This window comes from Myotis myotis, unplaced genomic scaffold (assembly GCF_014108235.1).
Source record: "Myotis myotis isolate mMyoMyo1 unplaced genomic scaffold, mMyoMyo1.p scaffold_m19_p_3, whole genome shotgun sequence".
Taxonomy (NCBI): Eukaryota; Metazoa; Chordata; class Mammalia; order Chiroptera; family Vespertilionidae; genus Myotis; species Myotis myotis.
This window is the reverse complement of record NW_023416335.1, coordinates 117,677,836-117,699,870: the sequence shown is the minus strand read 5'-3', so window position 1 is coordinate 117,699,870 and position 22,035 is coordinate 117,677,836. Positions and strand designations below refer to the sequence as shown.

Sequence of the window (22,035 nt, the reverse complement as noted above, 5' to 3'; positions counted from 1 at the left end):
TTAACATGTTTTTAATATATTAGGTTAAATATATTAAAATTAATTTCAACTGTTTCGAGGGAGAAACTAAGATGGCGGCATAGGTAAACACCGGGAAATTGTCGCCGCACACAACAATTGAAAATTACCGCAAAGGACTGAGCAAACATCATCCAGAACAACAGAAAGGCTGGCTGAGTGTAAATTCTACAACTAGAAGGAAAGAAAAGCACGCTGAGAGCCAGAGGCGCTGCGGAGGTGAAGTGCAGAGGTACGGCGGCTCGCGCGCGCGAGGAAAGGGGGTGGCACCTGAGGACGCGGCTGTCTTTTTGAATCACAAGCTCCCGACTGCTCTGAACAACGGTTCCGGGAAGTCTCTGGGGACCCAGGACTCATACAGGGAGAAGCTGGTCTGTCCGGCAGCGGGCGAACTTGAAGGCGGCTTTCCCTCAGAGGTGCTTGCAGCAATTAGCGGGTCACTGAGACCCGCAACTCTGGGCGGAGAATCAGCCATAGCTCCTTGATCCGCCCTTGGATTCCCTGAGACCCCGCCCCACCCAGGCTGCGGCAGAGGCTTTTGCATGTGAATGTACCTAACTGCAGCCGAGCCAGGCAGACCCGGAACTTCCAAGAGAAGGCCCAAGGCCCCGCAGCGGCTTGCATTGCTTCACAGCTGAGCCTCTTCGTGGCTCCTGCTGTGTGGCCTCAGGCAGAGGCTGAATTAGCACCTCCTTAGATCCAGGAGCCACTGTACCCAGTGGTCAGAGGGGGACCATCCAGACTGCAACTCCTCAGATCCATAAGGGACACACTCAGGGAGCAGACTCAGTGAGCACCAAAGTCCCACTGAAGCAAGTCTTGCCCCAGAAGGGTGTCTTCAGCACAGAAGTTCTCCCACTTTAGACACAGCTGATTCTCACAGCCAATTGGCCTGGAGGTCAATTCCTCCCAGTGATTCTACAACAACCAAGGCACCAAGAGTGCACCAAGAGTGTCCACCCCAGGTAACTGGGGAGGCTGAGCTACTGGGCCCTACAGGACACCTGGCGCGCAGGGCCACTCTATCAACACAGGGAAGCTGCCAAAATGCGGAGACAAAGAAACAGGTCACAAATGGCAGAAATGGAGGAAAGCAAACGATTGGATATAGAGTTCAAGGCCACATTTATAAGGTTTTTCAAGAATTTTATGGAAACCGCCGATAAATTTAATGAATCCCTCAATAAGTATAGTGAGACCATGGAGGACATGAAAAAGGACCAACTAGAAATTAAGCATGCACTGACTGAAATAAAGAATAATTTACAGAGATCCAGCAGCAGACAAGAGGATCCCAAGAATCAAGTCAAAGATTTGAAATACAAAGAAACAAAAAATACCCAACCGAAAAAGAAAAAAGAAAAGAGATTCCAAAAATATGAAGATAGTGTAAGGAACCTCTGGGACAACTTCAAGCGTACCAACATCAGAATTATAGGGGTACCAGAAGGAGAGAGAGGGCAAGATATTGAAAACCTTTTTGAAGAAATAATGACAGAAAACTTCCCCTACCTGGTGAAAGAAATGGACTTACAAGTCCAGGAAGCGCAGAGAACCCCAAACAAAAGGAATCCAAAGAGGACCACACCAAGACACATCATAATTAAAATGCCAAGAGCAAAAGATAAAGAGAGAATCTTAAAAGCAGCAAGAGAAAGACAGTCAGTTACCTACAAGGGAGTACCCATACGACTGTCAGCTGATTTCTCAACAGAAACCATGCAGGCCAGAAGAGAGTGGCAAGAAATATTCAAAGTGATGAATAGCAAGAACCTGCAACCAAGATTACTTTATCCAGCAAAGCTATCATTCAGAATAGAAGGTCAGAGAAAGAGCTTCACGGATAAGAAAAAGCTAAAGGAGTTCATCACCACCAAACCAGCATTATATGAAATGCTGAAAGGTATTCTTTAAGAAGAGGAAGAAGAAAAAGGAACTCTTACCATTTGCCACAGCATGGATGGAACTGGAGAGCGGATAAATACCACATGATCTCACTCATTTGTGGAATATAATGAACAACATAAGCTGATGAACAAGGACTGATCCAGAGACGGAGAGGCATTGATTGGACTGTCGAGACTTGGAGGGAAGGTAGGGGAGGGTGGGGGTAAGGGGGAAAGATCAACCAAAGGACTTATATGCAAGCATATAGGCCTAATCAATGGACATGGACAACGGGGGGGTGAGGGCATGAGCGGGGGGGGGGGGGGGGGTAGAGGGTAACGTGGGGACAAGGACACATATGTAATATCTTAATCAATAAAAAATATATTAAAAAAAAAATTTCAACTGTTTCTTATTACTTTTTTAAATGTGACTACTAGAAAATTTCAAAGTACATAATTTAACATTTTTAATGTTTGACTAGCATATTTCTATGGAACAAGGCTGACTAGAAGGTAAGCAATAATCATACCTTCCAATAACTTCTGAAGGCTGGACCGCATGACATGAATATTTTCAATTCCAACAAACTGAAATCTAATATTAGAATAGTTGTCTTCATTTTCATAACCTTTTCCAGCTGCTCTGTTGGCTATTGCATTCAGCTAAAAATTTAAATTTTAGAAATTTAGAGACAAACTGCTTTTATCTTATAACTTACGAAAATATCATGAAAACACTAAATAAACTATATTTTAGCTAGCAGACAATTTAAAGGAATTCACCACAACTAAATATACTACCATTTTTTAATAAGCAAAACTCTCGCCCTGGCCTGTGTGGCTCAGTTCGTTGAGTGTCATCCTGTGCACCAAAAGGTTGCCAGTTCGATTCCTAGTCAGGGCACATGCCCATAATGCAGGTTGGATCCTGGGACAGGGTGCATGGGAGGCAATCGATTGATGTCTTTCTCTCACACTGATCTTTCTCTCTCTCCCTTCCTCTTTCCAATAAAAACATATGAAAAATAAGTAAAAGTCTCACATGTTAATAACAGCAATGAAGGAATACTATAAAGAAACAATGTGATTGCTATATAATTGAAAGGTCAAACAAGAAGTTCCCCACAAATAATTCATAAAACAAATTCACTTAGGTTTTTAGGTGTTCATAAATATTTCAAAATCTGAAACTAGAAAGATCTCCTATTTGAATCCTAAATGATTCAGAGAGAAGCAGAGCTGGATAGTTTTTATTTTTCAGAATGAGCCTATGAGATTCAACTCAGAACAAGCCTACAGCATTTTATCATTCACAAAGCCACAGGGATCCTAAAATTCAGATCTGAAATATACATGAGATTATTTTAGGTCCTCTATATTAGAGACTGCTGGAGGCCCATACACTATATAAAATACATATAATCCATTAGCTTGACACAGCTCTAAGAAATGGTTCCAAAAAATTGGTCCTTTATGGAGAAACAGACTGCCAGCAGCCCCATGACCTTGGGTGTTTAGATCGATGCTATCAGAGGTTCACTTAAGATTTGCCATATTTAATTCTTTGAGAGTAGGATTTCATATAGCATATTATTACAATTTACTAAATATTCTTATATACTTGGATGAAACAGAACCTAAATTTTAGAAAGAAATAGTAGCTTATCATTCATTGGATTGAGGTTGGTAATAAGTACAGTTAAATTATATTTACTGACTCACTGGTTACTCAGCACCTATGATTACTAAGGTTAATGATTAGATATTTAAAATGTTCCACATTATTACTACTTGAGTTTAACTGGTCAAACAAAACAATCAAAGAAAGATATATTTTCTCTGTAGAAGTCAGTTATACAATTAAGACATATTAGGTCCTAAGAAACAAATTGCCCTCAGACCTTATATTCAAAAAGTCTTGTATTACAATCATCTTTTTTATCTAATAGCACCCTAAAAATGTTGTAACCAATTAATCCACCCAGATTATACAAGGAAGTAAAGTAAAATTTTTCTTATAAGAGGTATCACCAACACTCTTGACTTCTAAGAAAGTCTTTTCCTTTTAACAAAATAAAATATTACCAAAGTATCAGTTTCTAATTTTTAATACTCCTAATTTACTCAAATTAATCTTATCATATGTTTTCTTCGTTATCTTTTGTAAGACTGCATAATGATGAGAATTACTTCTAAAACAGCTACCATTCCTTTCAAAAAGGCTGTCTATAATTGTGGTCTATATGGCTCACTCGCTTTTTCTCATCGCTTTCTCTTATTTTTTCATCATTCCAGATTTCTGAAGAAATCCTCACTATAATTCTGCCAATGTTCTTTTGTGTAGCCCACCAGCTCTGCATGCGATGCTATAATAAAAATTAAAAGTAATGTTAGCTATTACCATTGCAGATTTTAATTATTTTAGTTTCAGGATCCTATATGAATTGGCTGTTTAACTGTGTTTATAAAAAAAAGAAAAAATGGATTGTGACATTTGACAAAAATTTAACCTTACACAATGGATGGCTAACAGAACAATTATTTCCTGTTCACTATTTATGATGCTCTAGTTCAATGTTTCCTAAGTTAACTCACTATGTATTTTACGTATTTTCTTGCATATTTCAAATTAAGGTCCATTAATACACAGTGTTTTGCCAATTGAAATTCTAATAGAATTGCTAATTTTTCACAATACACAAACTATTTAGTATTTCTTCACAGTAACATAATACTTTTACACCATCAATAGTCAGCTTTCCTAAATATATATCAGAAATTAAGAAATTACCATCTGGGTTACTGGGAAATTAGTCTCCTAAGTTAGTATCCTTTAAAAAACTAATTTCCTTAGTATCATTACCCTTGGTTAATTTAAAACAAGGATTCAGTCCAGTATGTTAAATGAGGACAAATTAATCAACTCTCATTAATTAAAGTAACAAAGATAATTGAACTAACAGACTATACTGTATTCAAGGCACATACTTTAGGTCTGGTATCCACGACATACATATAGCGATTGGCTGGATTGGCTTTACTAATAGCTTGAAGCAAATGTTCATCTTCCAGACACCTGGCACTGAATCCTGACAGTGGTTGACTGCATCGACAAATGGCAGCCTAATTTTAAAAAGACAGAAAACAGATTATGCAAAGATATCTAAAACATGTCTTATAAAATGCTTAAAAGGAAAAAAAAAGTTAAAATCAAATGTACTATCTGTTTAAAAGTTGGCAAGACAAATTACAAGGCATTAACTTTGAAATCTTATTTGAATTAAATATTATTACAACATCTTGGTGTTACTTAATTTTTCCCAATATTCTAAGAAACCTAAATGCCTCCTTACCTAGTTGGATAAAAAAAAAAAAAAATACCCTGGGTCCTTAGAAGCAACACCTGGTCGAATCTCTATTACCTAACTGAAGATACTTGCCTTCTGTGCCCTAGATTATAAAATACTTTCAACTCAAGTTCAAGTAAGAGATCAGTCAATAAGTTCAGAACAGAATTTTTTTAAATAGCAAGCAACATTCCAATTTTTACTTTCTAAAGGTTTTTGGGTCTCTAATTAGAAATCAGCAATCTCTATATAAAATGAGATATAAAATGAGTTTTAAATCAAATTTGGGTTAAAATACAGTCAATTTAAGAGAGCAAAAATATCTATAAGAAATAGTGAATGTTGGATTAGATATTTACTGTTGTTTAAAGTCTTTAAAAAAACTCACAAAATTGTGATAAAATAGAAAAAAAAATGAGGATTGTCTTATGAAATGTTTTCCAGACCTACTTCCTGATTTGTTAAGCTGGGCATTGAATGTCTATTTTTAGCCCAGATTTCCAATTAAAAATGTATATTCAAACATGGGTGTGTCAAACGAAACCATAACTACTCCTATCTCCCTATGATTTTGTTATGAAAAGTAGATTAGGAACTTTTGTTTAAAGTTTTACTTATTATCTATGGCTCCCTTCTAAAACCTGCCTTGAATTTCTAATAAAGAAATTTAATATGTATAAAACCAAAAGGTCAAAGAAAATGGGAAAAGAGGCAAAGATAGAGTAGAAATGTCAATAAAAATTGGGGAAATGAATGCAAATTGATTATAATCGATTTACCGGAGCAAAGAAATATGTTAAATCATTATGAGTCAATAAGAAACAGGTATTTTGAACAGCAAAACCCCAGACAGGCTAAGGATTTGGTACCTCTGAAAGCCTGAGTGCAGGTAAAACAGAAAACAACAGAGCTGGCTGAACTTCTATATATGATCTAGTTAACAATCCCAGATGTTCCCTCACCCTGGAGAAAAAGTTTATTCTATGAAGAGGATTAACCTGAAGACTCTGGGCTGTAGGAACAGCTGTAGTTGGGGATGAAGCCCTGCATCCCCCAAAGACAGGATTAAGCAAAGCCTGCATAACAAAACGTGAGGTCTTCCCATCCCTCTTCCCACACTTGGATCCAGACTAAACCACACACACATTGGGACAAACATTACAAGAGAAAGAAGAATCCAAAGATAATGAACATTCACGTAATACAAACTTCTAAACAGCTTTGTAGTACCTCACTCTTAAATATGAGAGGCAGGCCAAGAATCAGATATCTGAAAAATATGAAAACAAATTAACAAAGAACACATAAAATAAACAGAAAAGAAAAACAAACAAAGAGATAACTAATGTGGGAGCACAAGAATTCTTTTTAAAAAAATCCTTAGCCTCTTCAGAGAAGTAAGTTCATCACATCCAAGAACAGAAAATCGTCTAGAAAGTTCAGAAAACAAGAAACAGTTCTTGGATTTTTAAAACACAGCAGCCCGGCCAGTGTTGTTCAGTGGTTGAGCATCGACCTATGAACCAGGAAGTCACAGTTTGATTCCCATCAGGGCACATGCTCAGGTTGCAGGCTCGATCCCCAGTGGGGGGGGAAGCAGGAGGCCAGCAGGTCAGTGATTCTCTCTCATCATTAATGTTTCTATCTCCCCCTCTCTCTTCCTCTCTGAAATCAATAAAAAAATATTTTTTTAAAAACACTATGGCAAAAAAACCCCAACACAGTTCTAAGCACTGGATTGGAGTGAGGTTCAGGAAATCTTCCCCACTACCCTGAATCTTGTGGTGAGGCTTACGGACATGTCTAAGCATAGAAAGACATAGAAGATTGGAGAGAAAAATGAAGAAAAATGGAGGTTTATGCTAGGAAACCTACTTGTCAAGTAACATTCACAAAAGTAAAAAGAAAGTTAATAAAAGAGAGGAAGTTACCAAAGAAACAAAGAAGCAACTTCCCAAAACTGAGACCTGAATTTCCAGATAGAATTTAAAACAACAAGCCAAGGCACATAACTGTGAAATTTTAGAACACTGCAGAAAAGGAAGAGTTTAAAAGCTTCCTGAGAGAAAAAAATCAGGTTACAAAAAACTGGTAGTCAGAAACGGCATCCAAATACTCAACTTACCAGTTGTGAGATATAGGAAAAGTGATTTATCCTTTCTGAACCAGTTCTCCCATTTGAAAGTTACAGGTAATTTGCAGAGCCTATTTTATCAAGTTACTAGGAGGATTTCATGCATATAAAGCATTCAACATACAGAACCTTCTGGCCTACTGTTACAAGATACAACGGTTTTACTATATTGTCAATCCCTATCTCAGTATAAAGATGCCTCCTCTGCCTCTTCATATGGCAAAATCCTTCCAATCTGAAGAGCTTACTATTAAATGGGAGCCTGAAATGTCCTTGATTCTCTCCCTTTTCTCAATAGTTGGTTTGTCAAAACTATTTGGTTTCCCCCAATACAAGCAGGATCAAAAGATAACCACTTGCAAGGAAGAGAATCTACCTAATCCCATTATTTTCAAATTGCTACTAAAAGGAAGGAAAGAATAGAGGTGGTGGAGGTGAAAGATAGATGACAAGTACGAACGTTTCTGTATTTCAGGGTAATTTTGTTTTAAAATATAAAAAATGTCATTAAGTGAAAAGCCAGCACTTCTCTATCAGCAATATTATAACAATGACATCTTAATATAAAAGTGAGCATTGTTTTGGATACTACAACCTGAAAGGGGTTATACTACATTGGTAAAATCAAAAGGAAAGTTGCCTACCTCCTTATTTTGATGATAGTAGGAAAGAACTGGAAATCTTCCCTTGCTCCGGAACTTAGAACTACCAACAATTATTGGTTTGCTTGCTATTCGAGGAACATAAAGTTCTCTAGGATAAGTTTCACAAATCTGTAAAAATCAAAACATAACCATGAGGTTAAAAACCATCTTTATAAAACTTTAAAACTTACTAATGCAAGAACAGCACACAGCAATACAGAGACAACTTGCTATTACACTTTCTGACTCTCTGGTACTAACATTTTCTGAATTTCCCCAGAAGGTTGCTAAGTTACCTTGTATTCTCGGTTGGCATCAGACAACTGCCAGTTTGAATTCGGCACGCCCATTCTCTTATATTCCTCAGCCAGGTCAATAAGCTGCCAACCTCGCAGTCGTTCAGAATCATTTTGTTTGGGGTTATAAGAGAACGCATAGAGATCTTCATATTTTGCTATAGAATACAAAATGCATAAATGTTAAAATGCAACTTATAGGACTTAATAAGTGACAAATAAAAGTAATTTTCAGTTTTAGCCCTCCATTTTTCTTTAAACTCTTCAAAGAGATGTCTAATACCAGAAAATATTTGAACTTAAATTTTCTCAGTTCTTTGATGCAAATGATTATACCTAAAGGCATCACTATATCAATCTGAGATTCAATTTATATCATCAGTAAAAGCTAGTAAATAATACAGTTAGACTTATACATTACTCTACTGCAATGTTTCCTTTTCTTAAAAGTAAAATTTTAAAGACACACATAAATTCCTACCCACCACTATTCCCAAATGAGATATAAAGACTAATGCTATAATGAAAAATTAGAGGTGCCTTATAGAACATGAAATTGTCCATATATTCCTATAGTACAGTTTGACCAAAAATGGCAAAGGTTGCACAGAGATCCAGAGAACACTTACTTCTAAACAATCGTAAGCCCCTGAAGTTGTAAGATTTGACTTGGAAAATGGGATAAATGTTACAGGCTTTATGTGTTAGGATAAAAGAGTGAACAAAAATCTGCTCTTAGACCACTGCAAAACAAATGTCAAACAAAGTAACATCCGGAAATTAATGTGCTTTGTCTCCCTGGAGATATCTATGTAATTCAAGTTACGTTGGGAAAAGGAAGCCTCCAGATCCCTAACACATAGTAGTGGTAAGATTCCTCTTTAGGGCCTATATCTCTCTCACTCCTTATCTCTACTAAAGTAGAATTTACCCTCTCTTTTCTTTCTGCTCATCTCCCTATATACCACTCTAGTCAATTAGATATATTAGTCCCATGCTATCAGAAGAGCCTGACCTTCCTTAACTTTTCCTTTAGTGATCAATTTCCAAGACACTCCCCTTGGCTGTGGGATTCTTTAAAAAACAAACAAACAAAAACACAAAGGCTATGCTACTGGCTATCAACAGACTTCTAAAACATTAACATAAATCTACTAGAGGTCTGGTGCACAAATTTGTGCACAAGTGGAGTCCCTCAGCCTGGCTGGGGATCGGGGCCGATCAGGGGGTGGGGGTGGGGGCCAGCCAGCTGGGGGAAGGGACCATGGGAGGTTGGCCAGCCCCCTCCCCCTCATCAGGGCCATACGCAGGAGGAGGGGGGGGCGGGGGGAAGGACCATAGGAGGTTGGCCGGCCAGGGGGAGGGACCGCCGGAGGTTGGCCAGCTGCGGGAAGTTGGCTGTGGGAGCGCACTGACCACCAGAGGGTAGCTCCTGCATTGAGCATCTGCTCCCTGGTGGTCAGTGCGCGTCATATCAACCGGTCAACCGGTCATTCGGTCACTTAGGCTTTTATATATATAGACTAGAGGCCCCGTGCATGGTTTCGTGCACTGGTGGGGTCCCTTGGCTTGGCCTGTGGGGATCAGGCCGAAACCGGCTCTCCGACACCCCCAAGGGGTCCTGGGTTGCGAGAGGACAGTTCTTGGGTGATGCACCCTGGAATCAGGCTCAACCCTCTCTGGTCCCGGGTGTGTTACCCAAGAACCACAGCTGTCAAGTCACTGCAGCTTGGCAGCTCCCACGTTGAGCATCTGCCCCCTGGTGATCAGTGCGTATCATAGCTACCAGTCGGAGTGTCTGCCCCCTGGTGGTCATTGCATGTCATAGCTACCGATAGGACGATCGCTTAGGCTTTTGTATATATAGATAGTTTTTTAAGTCTGTACTACAAATGCTTCATTTTGTTCTTACTATTACCCCTTCTTTGGAAACCATTATTACAACTCAGATCAGAAGTTTCTAATTACTTTTAGGTCAAATTTTTTAGAATAGAGTGCACAAGAATTCAACTCAAAAGCAACTTACCATGTGTACCGGTTAATAATGTGGATTTTGTGATCAAGGAAAACACGGTAATTTCAAGAGAAACATCAAAGTGCTTTATTCAAAATAATGTCCATCGCTAGCTACACATTTCCCCCATCTTTCAGGTAATTTGTGGATACTGTCCCAATAGAACTTTTCTTGTTTTGAGGCAAACCATTCAGAGACCCAATTTTCCACTTCTTCGTACGTTTTGAAGTGCTGCTCAGAAAGTGTGTGTGCCATCGATCAGAACAAGTGGTAATCTGAAGGAGCAAGGTGTGATGAATACAGTGGGTGGGTTAATACTTCCCAGGCAAGACCTTTTAACATGTCTTTAATTGGTTTTAAAGTGTGTGAAGGTGCATTATCATGAAGCAAAATTACTTTGCCATGTCTTCTGGCCCATTCTGGTTGTTATACGATCAAAGTGTGGTTCCAATTGATTATTTGTTGTCAGTAGCGATCAGTATTAACAGTTTCACCTGGTTTTAGAAGCTCATAATACACAACTTCCTGATCCCACCAAACACAGAGCATTGTCTTCTTTCCAAAGCAATTTGGCCTTGCAGTCGATGTTGATGGTTGACCTGGATCAACCCATGATTTTGTCCGTTTGGGAATTATCAAAATAAATCCACTTTTCATCGCCAGTCATAATTCGATGCAAAAAGACTTTCTTTCGTGCCGCTGAAGCAACATTTTACTGATGACGTTTCAGTTTTCCAATTGTCTTTCGTTCAGTTGATGTGGCACCCAATTTTCCTTCCTTTAAAATTGTTCCCATTGCTTAATGCTTGTAATTGTTGTTCTTCAAACATTTTTGGTTGACCAGGACGTTCTTTATCTTTCACATCGAAATCTTCCCTTTTTAAGCGTTTAAACCAGCGTTCACAAGTATCTTGAGATGAAGCATGTTCACCATAAGCTTCCTGAAGTATACGATAACTTTCAGCAGCACTTTTCTTCAAAATAAAGTAATGAAGTAAAACTTCCCACAAATGCTCTTTTTTTTGGTATGAAATTTGACATTTCTAAGCGTAAAAATATCTACGATGTTAACACCTTCAGAAAATTTGACATATGAAGTTTTGAAGCTTGCTGTCAATACAACAAAATAGCATATATATCAACATATGTGTAACTCAATCTACTGAAAAAAATCTACATTATTAACCAGTACACTTGGTAAGCCCAGCCAGTGTGGCTCAGTGATTGAGCATCGACCTATGAACCAGGAGGTCACAGTTCGATTCCCGGTCATGAAACATACCCAGGTTGCAGGCTTGATCCCCAGTAGGGGGCATGTAGGAGGCAGTAGACTGATGATGTGTCTCTCTCACTAATGTTTCTACTTCTCTATCCCTCTCCCTTCCTCTAAAAAAATCAATAAAAACATTTTTTTTTTTTTTAAAAAAAAGAGTAACTTAAACTCTAAAATGGCAATAATGAGATACTAAGTAAAGTACCTTAGATAATCCATTTCAAAATTGAGCAAGCTTTGGTCTCTAAGAACAGTACCTTGTTTTGACAGTTGTAGCAAAGAGTTGTAAATATCATGGCAATCTCTTTCTCTGGGAACAATGAAATGCACAATCCTGAAGTTCTTGCACTGAATCACAAGTGGGCATCCAGAAGTCGTCAAAGCCAATTTCTCCACTGAGCCAATATGATGATGCAATATCTACAGCATGAAAAAATATTTACCATCATTATAAAAAGTACTAAGTATCTTATTCTCTTCCACAGTGCAAAAATGTTAGAAATGTCCTCTCCAAATAAAGTCTCAAATGTTATACACTACAAACCCAAACTTAAAAATTTTAAATGACAATGCCCAAGCCAGAAATGTACCCTGATCACTCCACATATTCACACATCATTAAATCCCAAGAATTGCATCCCCTAAATATCTTTATAACGTGTCTACTTCTCTCCATCTCCACTATCACCCCCTAATTGCAATGTTTACATTATTTCTCACCTAAATTACTATAACTATAATCCTAAATGCTCTCTTCATATCCTACTCTTGAATCCCCCAATCCATTTTCTACAAAGCAGACAACCATTAATAACCCAATCAAAAAAAAAAAAAAGGCAAAGCTATCTAGTTGTTATTTCCCACTTCTCTGACCCTGCTTAGCTTCTGAGATCATGTAAGAGCGGGCACATTCACGGTGGTATGACTATAGATTTTTCCCACTGCTCTAGCCTCATTTCAAGTTCCTTCCCCAACATCGTTAAGTTCTAATGACAAGAGCCTTCTTTGGCTCCTCAAATGAACCAAGATCCTCTATATACAGTCTTGAGTTGCTCCTACTAACTGGGATATTGTAGCTCTCTACCTCTTCACGTAGATTTCTAGTATTATTTCTGGTGTCCACTTAAAACTCATCACCGAGCCCTAGCCAGTTTGGCTCAGGAGTTAGAGCATGGGCAGTGGACTGAAGAGTCTGGGGTTCAATTCTGGTCAAAAACAAAACAAAACCTCATCACCAAGAAGTGCATATAGCCTCATAATCACCATGGCCCTTCCCTCCATTTTCTTATCAAATATCAACCTAAATTCTTCCTTTCATAGCACTTAGTACATTTGTAATTTGTTATGTAGTATATGTTTATTTCTCTACTTAGATTTTAGAAACTTCACCTAAGAAGCAAAACTATACCTAAGTTGAGCACCATTATATTTCTAGCACCTAACACAGTACTTGGAACATTATAATGACCCTCTTCAAACAAAAAAACATTTCAAGTGATATATATTACACATTCATATTTAAATTTGACTGAGCCAGAACTATAGGCGTCATTGTTGATACCTTCTCCATCACAAATACTCACTGAATGAATGAATGAATAGAAAGTCCTATTAGAGTCAGGACTTGATGGTATTTGAAACATAATTATCATACCTACCTATTACCTATCATATTCTGTACTACTAAAAAAGATTTTCCTTTGCTCAATAGCATTCCTACTAATTTAAAATGTTTATAAAAAACTTTTATGGAAAATAAAAGATCTTAAATTTGTAGCAGGTTTTTGGATGAAAAACTCAATCCTGGCAAGAAATCAAATCATCCCAAATGAGCCTAAAAATTTAACATAAATTCCAACCTGCTTTTTTAGGTAGTATGTGTGTGGGGGGAAAGGTAAGGTGAGATATAAATATGTATTATATAATTATAATATGTATTATACATATGTATTATATAATTATAATTTTATATGCTGCTATTATTAGTTTTTAAAACTTTAGATATTAAGTCTAAAGGTCACATGCAAAATTAAATGCATAAAATAATCAAGAAAAGCTTGAAGAAGAAGAAAAAAGTAAAGTTTCAAGGAGAACCAAGATTGTAGCATAAACACAGTACTTATTGCCTCCCACAACCACATCAAAATTACAACTAAAATACAAAATAACCATCACTCAGAAATCATCCTGAATGGAAGTCCTACAACTAAAGAAGTAAAGAAGAAAGCATAAAAAGACTGAAGGAGGGTGGAGCCCAGAACAAGCGGGCCCGACACCCATGTATGGAGTGTTTTTTTTTAATAGGGATGGATATCTCAGCTGTGGAGGCCTTCCATGAGGAGTAAAGAGTTCCAGCCCCATACCAGACACCTCAGCCCAGGCTTCCAGTGCCAGGAAGAGAAGTCCCCATAACTTTGGGCTATAAAACCAGCAGGGATTGTGGCTGAGTGACAGGGAGGCTGCTGGAGACCCAGGTCTGGCTGGCATATGGACTTACTCAGACTAGTTCCCTCCGAGCTCCAATGCTGGGGTAGCGGTTTGGAGAGATCCAGGGCCATATGCAGAGGAACTGGATTACTTGGCATCAGAGTAAGAACTCAGGGGCGGTTTTCTCCCACAGAGTTGCTCAAAGGATTCATTATTCCTATGCTGAGACCTCCTCCATCGCAGAGCTGACTGGCAGCCATATCTGAGTCTCCATCAACCTGACTCACACTGTTCGATAGCCCTGGTGATTCCCTGAGACCCCAGCCCATCTAATTTGCAGTCCCAACCAAGCTTTTTGCAGCAGCTTTTCCATATGAATAGCCTGTCCAGGCTCAGGCTTCAGACTTGCCTAAAATCTCTCAAACAAGCAGCAACTGGCATCAGTGTACCCCATACCTATCAATAAGAGGCCCAAGACCTGGCACCAGCAGCTAGGTCTCACCTGGACACTTCTAAGCGCAACACAAGTAGCAGCCACCTGAAGATCTCTCTGTAGCTCCTGCCAGGTGGCCCCAGGCAGTGGCTGACTTTGCATCTCCCAGGAGACCCCAGAGGCAGTACACATGGTGGACAGCTTCAGACCATACCAGATTACAACTCTACACATCCACGAGCAACACACTCAAGGGGCAGACTCAGTGAGCACCAGAGCCCCACTAAAGCAAGTCCTGATCCATAGGGGTGTCTCCTGCACAGCAGCTCTCCCACTGTAGTTGCAGCTGGTCCTCACAGCCAACTGGCCTGGAGGTCACTTCCTCCCAATGACACCAATAGCAATTAAGGCTCAACAACAACAAGACTGTGCACACAGGAGCACACTGAGAGTGCCTAGCTCAGGGGGCTGGGGAGACTGGGCCACTGGGCCCTACAGGACACCTACTACACAAGGCCACTCTACCAATTCCAGGAGACATAGCAGCTCTACCTAATACATAGAAAAAAACACAGGGAAGCAGTCAAAATGCTGAGATAAAGAAACATGTCACAAATGAAAGAATAGAGGAAATCTCCAGAAAAAGAACAAAATGAAATGGAATTAAACAAAATACTAGATACAGAGCTCAAAACAATGGTTAAAAGGATGCTGAATGATCTTAATAAGATCTTCAAGGAACTTAGTGAGAATTTCAAGGCTCTTAGTGAGACTCTCAAAGACCTGAAAAAAGACCAATCAGAAAGTAAGCATACACTAACTGAAATAAAGAATAATTTACAGGGATTCAACAGCAGAGTAGAGGATGCTGAGCATCAAAATCAGCGATTTGGAATATGAGTAAGCAAAAAACACCCAATCAGAAGAGCAAAAAGAAAATTAATACAAAAAAATATGAAGAGAGTGTATGGAGCCTCTGGGAAACTTCAAGCATACCAACATTCGGATTATGGGAGTGCCAGAAGGAGAAAAGACAGAGCAAGATATTAAAAACCTATTTGAAGAAATAATGCCAGAAAACTTCCCCTACCTGGATAAAAAAAATATACTTACAAGTCCAGGAAAAGCAGGGAGTCCCAAACAAGAGGAATCCAAAGAGGCCCACACCAAGACAAATCATAATTAAAATGACATAGGTTAAAGACAAAGAGAGAATCTTAAAAGCAGCAAGAGAAAAGCAGTTAGTTACCTACAAGGAGGGCCCATACGACTGTCAGCTGATTTCTCAACAGAAACTTTGCAGTCCAGAAGGGAAAGGCAAGATATATTCAAAGAGATAAATAGCAAGGACCTACAACCAAGATTATTCTATGCAGCAAAGCTATCATTTAGAATTGAAGGTCAGATAAAGAGCTTCACAGACAAGAAAAAGCTAAAGGAGTTCATCACCACCAAACCAGTATTACATAAAATGTTGAAGCGTATTCTTTAAGAGGAAGAAGAAAAAGAAAAATAAAAAGAAAGAAAAATAAAAAATAAAATGGCAATAAATATATATTAATAATTGAATCTAAAAATCAAAATAAACAAGGAATCTAATGAACAAAATAAACTGATGAATAAAATAGAATCAAATGCATGGAAACATGGAACAGACTGCTGAATCTCAGAGGGAAGAAGGGAGAGGGGGCAGAAAGAGATTAACCAAAGAACTTATATGCATATATGCATCACCTATGGACACAGACAAAAGGGTGGTGAAGGTCTGGGGTGGGGTGGGAACTGGGTAAAGAGTGGCAGTGGGGAGAAAAAAAGGAGACATGTATAATACTCTCAACAATAAAGACTTTTTTTAAAAAAAAGGGGAACAAATAAATAAATGGGGAAAAAAGAAAAGCTTGAAAAAGAAGACCAATGAGAGCAGAAGTCCTATGGTAATTAAAAATTTATATAACAGAGATGACACATATTACACATATGTAGCTCATACTTGTGGCACACTGACCTGCGCTGATCGTCTGCCTCCTGGTGGTCAGTGTGTGTCATAGTGACTGGTCAACCAGTGGTTCTGGTCATTCAGTCTTAACGGTCACTTAGGCTTTTATATATATAGGTTATAATTCCAATTAAGACCCAAAATTATTTGCAGGGAAAGAATGACGATGGGACCTGGTTCTGCCACTAACTAGTTATGTGATCTTGAAAAATTAATCATCTGTAAAATGAAAACAAAATAAAAATTTAAAGTAAGGCTCCTCCTAGATCTGTTCATTTCTATGGACCTAGTATACAAAATAGACTTCATTCAGGAGAGATTATGGAAATATACTGATAAGAAAGCATTTCAAAGACAACAAAAGGAGAGAAGGGAACAACGTGCTTATCTTTTAGCTGCCCCCAACACTACATTCCCAACATTTGAAAGAATAGCTCTATGAGAAACTTCCATTTGTACTCTAGGAGATGAATAACATACAGAGAATATATTAAGGTAAGCGGACAAATAAAGGGTAGGCAGAATGGATGAGAGTATGACTAATAATTTTATAAGGCCCTGCTAAAGGAAACTCCTGGGCAAACACTGGATAGGCAAGAAATCCAGAGCCTCTAGGGAATACAACTTCTCTAAGATCAGCATCTCAAGTAAGTATCTTAACTTACTTATTGCAATCATTTATCAATTGGATAGCCTTCCTAGGGAAATCAAAAGAGCATAATCAAAGAGATATCAAGACTTATTAAAAGCTACAGTCAATAAAACAGTGTGTTCTTGGTACAGTGTAATCAATATACCAAAAGAACAGAATAGAGAGCTCAAAAGCAGGTCCTCTCTTTATTTATGACAGAGTTGATACTACACCTTAATGGAATAAAACAATCAATAAATGGTGCCAGTTATGCATAAATAAAATAAAAATTAATCCCTATGTCATATCATCCACCATAATATTTTTCAGATATATTAAAAAATTATACTGAGAATACAAAACATAAGCTTTTAGAAAATATAGGAGAATCTATATGACCTTAACATAGGGAAGGATTCCTTGTCACAAAACAGCATAAACCATAAAAGAAAAAATGAAAATTTATTACACTAAAATTTTAAAGTTTAAAAGTCATACAGATACACACAAGACAAGCCACACACCTGGAGAAGTTATCTATAACACATATACTGACAAAACATTAAAAACTGGAACTTTTGCAAAATAAATAACAGGACAAACAATCCAACAGAAAAAATAAAAGGAAATCTAAAGCCAAAATATCTGAAAGGGTAACTTCCTTGAAATCAACAAATTAAAATCACAATTGCACATCCACCAGATAGGCAAAAATTTTAAATTTGACAACATCAATGTTGCTGAGGATAGTGAACAATGTATCACACTCTACTGAGAATATGATGAAACAACCATTTTGGAAAGCTGACATACTTAGTAAGGTTGAATATCCACTTATCTAAGTAATTTTACTCTTAGGCAAATATTCCAGAGAAACTCTGGCACAGTGTATACATTACCTTATTGTTTGTACTAGCAATAAATAAATAAAAAACCCTAATTGCAATATGTTATAAATATACTGTGGAATATGACATTTGATCTATTAACATGTACCTATATTATTTAGATTTTTAATTAAAAGGGACAGGTAGGTCTTTTATAATTATTTATGAAGATAATACGAGTTTCAGGTATTCTATAAAAAAATTCCACATTCCATATTATATCAGTTTTATTAAGAGGAAGGGTAGAAGTGATTAGGTGACTGAAAAATTTTTGGTTGAGATTGGTAACTACTGATTAAAACTTTGTACACATTCAAAATAAAACACAGAAATAGACTAAGACCATTATTATAATTATGGTAATAGAGGTCCTGCTTACCCAGGTTTCTTTCTGCTGAGAGTCTATAAATAATAGATGTGTGGCCGTAAGATATAGTGTTCCTGTTAATGACTTGTTGTTGGTACTGAATCGGTCAAGTAATTTCACTTGCTCAACCTAAAAAGAAAAAAATGTTATTTCTCATTTCAAAAGTAGTATAAATTCTTTTTCTGTCATCCCAGGATTTAAATGTACCATTTTCAAATTTTTATTCCTTCTGCTAAAAAACATGAGTTTATTTAATATTGAATGTTAAATTTCATATATCCTGGGAAATATATAAGCCACAAATAACATAGGTACTATTTACAGGTATAAATATAACCAAGAGAGAAGAACCCTGTAAAAAAGTATTAACACAGATATTATGGAAAACAGAAAGGAAGGGTGTGCTATAAATAAGCAAAAACCTTTTTTTATAGCCAAGAGTCAATATATTTTACTTAAAGTTGGCAGGTAAAGTAATAAATATAATAAGGTTATTTTGTAGAGTTATGGAAGTAAATTACCCCAGAAAAAATAAATCAGAAAACAGTTAAATGGTTGCAAACTCCAAGTTATTTTCCTCACCACTTCACCCAGGACATTGTTTTGTGCTCAACTCAGTGCTTTTACTCACACTGTTCTCCCTTCCTACAATAGTCGCTTCTGCTTAACTAAATACAAAGCATTCTTCAAAGCTCACTGATGCCCTGTCTCCTAACAGGAATCCTTCTCAGAATATTAATTACTTAATGTCTTAGCTTTATACTTATTTATGGCTCTGAATTCCCTGGTATAGATGTCATATTCTGCTTCTGCATCCTTTGGTAGCTGAAGCAGTGAGGTACATAGTACATCTTTATTAATAGTAGACACACATGCACAAGGTAGCCACTGAAGAGTGGGATTAGAGTTGGCTAGGGATGTGCAGGAGACTACTGTTTTGAAAAAATAGTATTTATTTCTGTCTATTCGTAATATAGGTAACAAAGTTAAGGAACCATTACCAAGTTAAAAATTTTAATCCACAGCTATCGCAGTAGGTTGTAGATAGTTCCTTAAATTGTGCAGGGCTTCAAAACCAGATAGCTAACCATTATTGCATTAATTCTATACTTTTTCCCCACATATACAGAGTGTCGTGAGTACATTAAGCAGAGTTTATCCTTTTATTATTATTTATTAATTATTGTGCCATTTTCCATACAAACAACTGTAAACCTACTTTTGACCCACCCTGTGTTTTCTTTTCCCTTACTAAAATTGAAGAAAAAAAGGCTCCCCATTTTGACATTATGATTTCTGAAATAATCAAAAACTACCATCTAAAAGGCTATTAGTGCTTCCCCAAGAAATTTAATTTCAGAGAAAAGTTTTTACTTATAACAGCACCTGTTCAAATAAATTTAAATTAAAACACTTGTTTTTTGTAGAAAAAAAGAGTCCATCCTGACCTTAACACCTTGTGGATTGTTCATTACCTTAGTAAATGCAAAATTATATTCAAATCAAGAAAACATATAGAAAATCATTATATGACTATTTTAATACAGCAATCTCTATATCGATGTGACATAATAAAATTAATCTGAAATTATCCCTAAACATTTAGTTAATACTTAAACTAAAGTTCTAAAGAAAAAAAAGATTATTTCTGAGAAAATATACTAATTATTTGGTTCTTTCCTGCAAATCCTAAAATACTTTTTTTAAAATAAAAGAAATAGGATCATTTTCTTTGCTAAGATCATTAGCATACAAATTTTAAACTAAAGACTTAGCCAATTTCTGAACATATAACTGCTGCTTCATATTTCCCCCTTTTCACTGAGGAACTGAAAGTACTTTACAGATGTCACTACAGATTTTTCCCAGTGTTTTCTTGGAAATATCTCTAACTGAGATATTTAGGAAGCATCTACAACTCTTGGAGGGCATGGTCATTATGGTGAGTACAGGAAATGCCAACATTACTTTAAGGCCCATTTAGTTGAATTGTTGCCAAGTAGGGGCCTGCACTAAAAGGTACCCTAATGGTCTATATAGGAAGTTCAAATTTTAGCTAATTACAAAGGAGAAAATGAAAAACAGAGGAAATCACACATACACAGAATCACATTCGGAAAATTCAGACACTTATCTACCAACAAAAGGGAAAGTAGTTTCTAGGACAAGGGACTAATGGCCTTCTTCAAAATTCTGTGACCAACAGACAACTGCATGACAATGGCTAAAGAAGCAGAAAGTACGCTGTTAAGGTTTCTCTAGCCAGTCACCCATTTGAGACTCTTAGAATCATTACACACTCACAGCACTGACATCTTGCCAATAATTAGCTATCAAAAAAAACCAAACACATCAAGTTGTTTTCCTGAAGTGGAAGGTAGGAATCAAAAAAGCAGAGATTTTTATCTATTTTGTTCTTGTGCCCCCATTACTACAACAGATCATAAATCCAGGGGCATTTTACTGATCTACCTTGCTTTGCTTTCCTGCTCTGCTAGACACAGCTGGAATTCAGTGAATGGCTTCCTGTCTCACACAGTAATCACAAAGATTTTGCATCAGCTTTCAAGACTCTATAGTAACTTGTCCCTTTCCCCAACTTTTAATCTTCTACTTATGCTCTCTCCTTCACTCACTTACGTTGGTCTTCTTGCTAGTTCTTACCAATCAGGAATGCCCAGCATAGGGTTTTTGCTCTTGCTGTTCCTTCCCTCTGTTGGGACTCTTCCTGTTGCCTCTTCCACCCATATCAAGATGGCTCACTCCCTCACCACTTTCAGGTCTGTACTCAAGCATCACAATCTCCGTAAGGATGTCTCTACTATATTTACAACTGTCCTCCCCTACCCTACCCTGGCACTCTCCGCAGCATTTACCACCATCTACCATGTTATATGTATATTTGACTTATTAGTTTTGTTTATTGTTATATCTTCCCCAAATAGAAAATAAGTTTTATAAGGGCAGGGATTTTTGTCTGATTTATTCACCACCATTTCCCCAGTACCTAGAACAGTGCCTGCCCCCAGGGAAAAGGAAGGAGCAGAGGAGGCAGCAGAAGAGGAGGGGGCAAATAAGGGGAGAGCAGAGGAAGAAGAAGCAAAAAAGGAAATTAGATTGGAAAGACTGTTCCCTGTTCTCTTCCCACCTGTGATTCACCACTTTCTATTGTATCCCAAATACTCTTTGTCTGGCTCTTCTTCCAGTGCTTACCCCCTTTCAAGAATTCCCAGGGCTCTAGCCCTCACACTCATCCACAATAGGAAATTTCACTGATTACCTAAACACTTGACACCTCCCAAATCTATTTATCTGGGCCAGACCTTTTCCCTAACTCTAGACATTCATCATCAGCTACCTACTAGAAAAAAATCCCACCATCCAAGCTGCTCTCATCCTTCCTCTCCTTTCCCATCTTACTCACACTGACCTACCTCACAACTCAAATCTCTTGATTAGATAATTACTCTCTGAGGCAAGAGAGTGTAATGCTTAGAGAACATGACTGGTAGCATAAAGACCAGGACTTAAGTTCCCAGCTCCACCTTTTCTTTAGTAGAGCTAGCTGTTGAGTAAAGAGAAGTTATTTCATTTAATCTCTGCTAGTTTATTTTCTCACCTGTACATTGGGATAATATTAGTAAGAGTCAAAATGACACTATTTTATTTTAAAACACAG

The 22,035-nt window shown here is 37.5% G+C and overlaps 1 protein-coding gene across 5 annotated transcripts in view; it reads right to left on the bottom strand.

Annotated features, from left to right (window-relative positions):
- Positions 1-22,035, bottom strand: part of MTMR6 (myotubularin related protein 6) — a 50,516-nt gene that overhangs the window by 19,256 nt on the left and 9,225 nt on the right. For 3 of the 5 annotated variants that reach the window (XM_036296986.1, XM_036296988.1, XM_036296990.1), the window contains exons 2-7: positions 18,369-18,485; positions 11,873-12,035; positions 8,329-8,486; positions 8,033-8,161; positions 4,896-5,030; positions 2,438-2,570 (exon numbers count right to left, since the gene is read on the bottom strand). In XM_036296986.1, coding sequence (XP_036152879.1) covers positions 2,438-2,570; positions 4,896-5,030; positions 8,033-8,161; positions 8,329-8,486; positions 11,873-12,035; positions 18,369-18,485 — 835 coding nt within the window. Of the gene's footprint in view, positions 1-2,437; positions 2,571-4,895; positions 5,031-8,032; positions 8,162-8,328; positions 8,487-11,872; positions 12,036-16,480; positions 16,691-18,368; positions 18,486-22,035 lie in introns of all 5 variants that reach the window. The other 2 variants (XM_036296989.1, XM_036296987.1) reach the window with 2 other exon arrangements.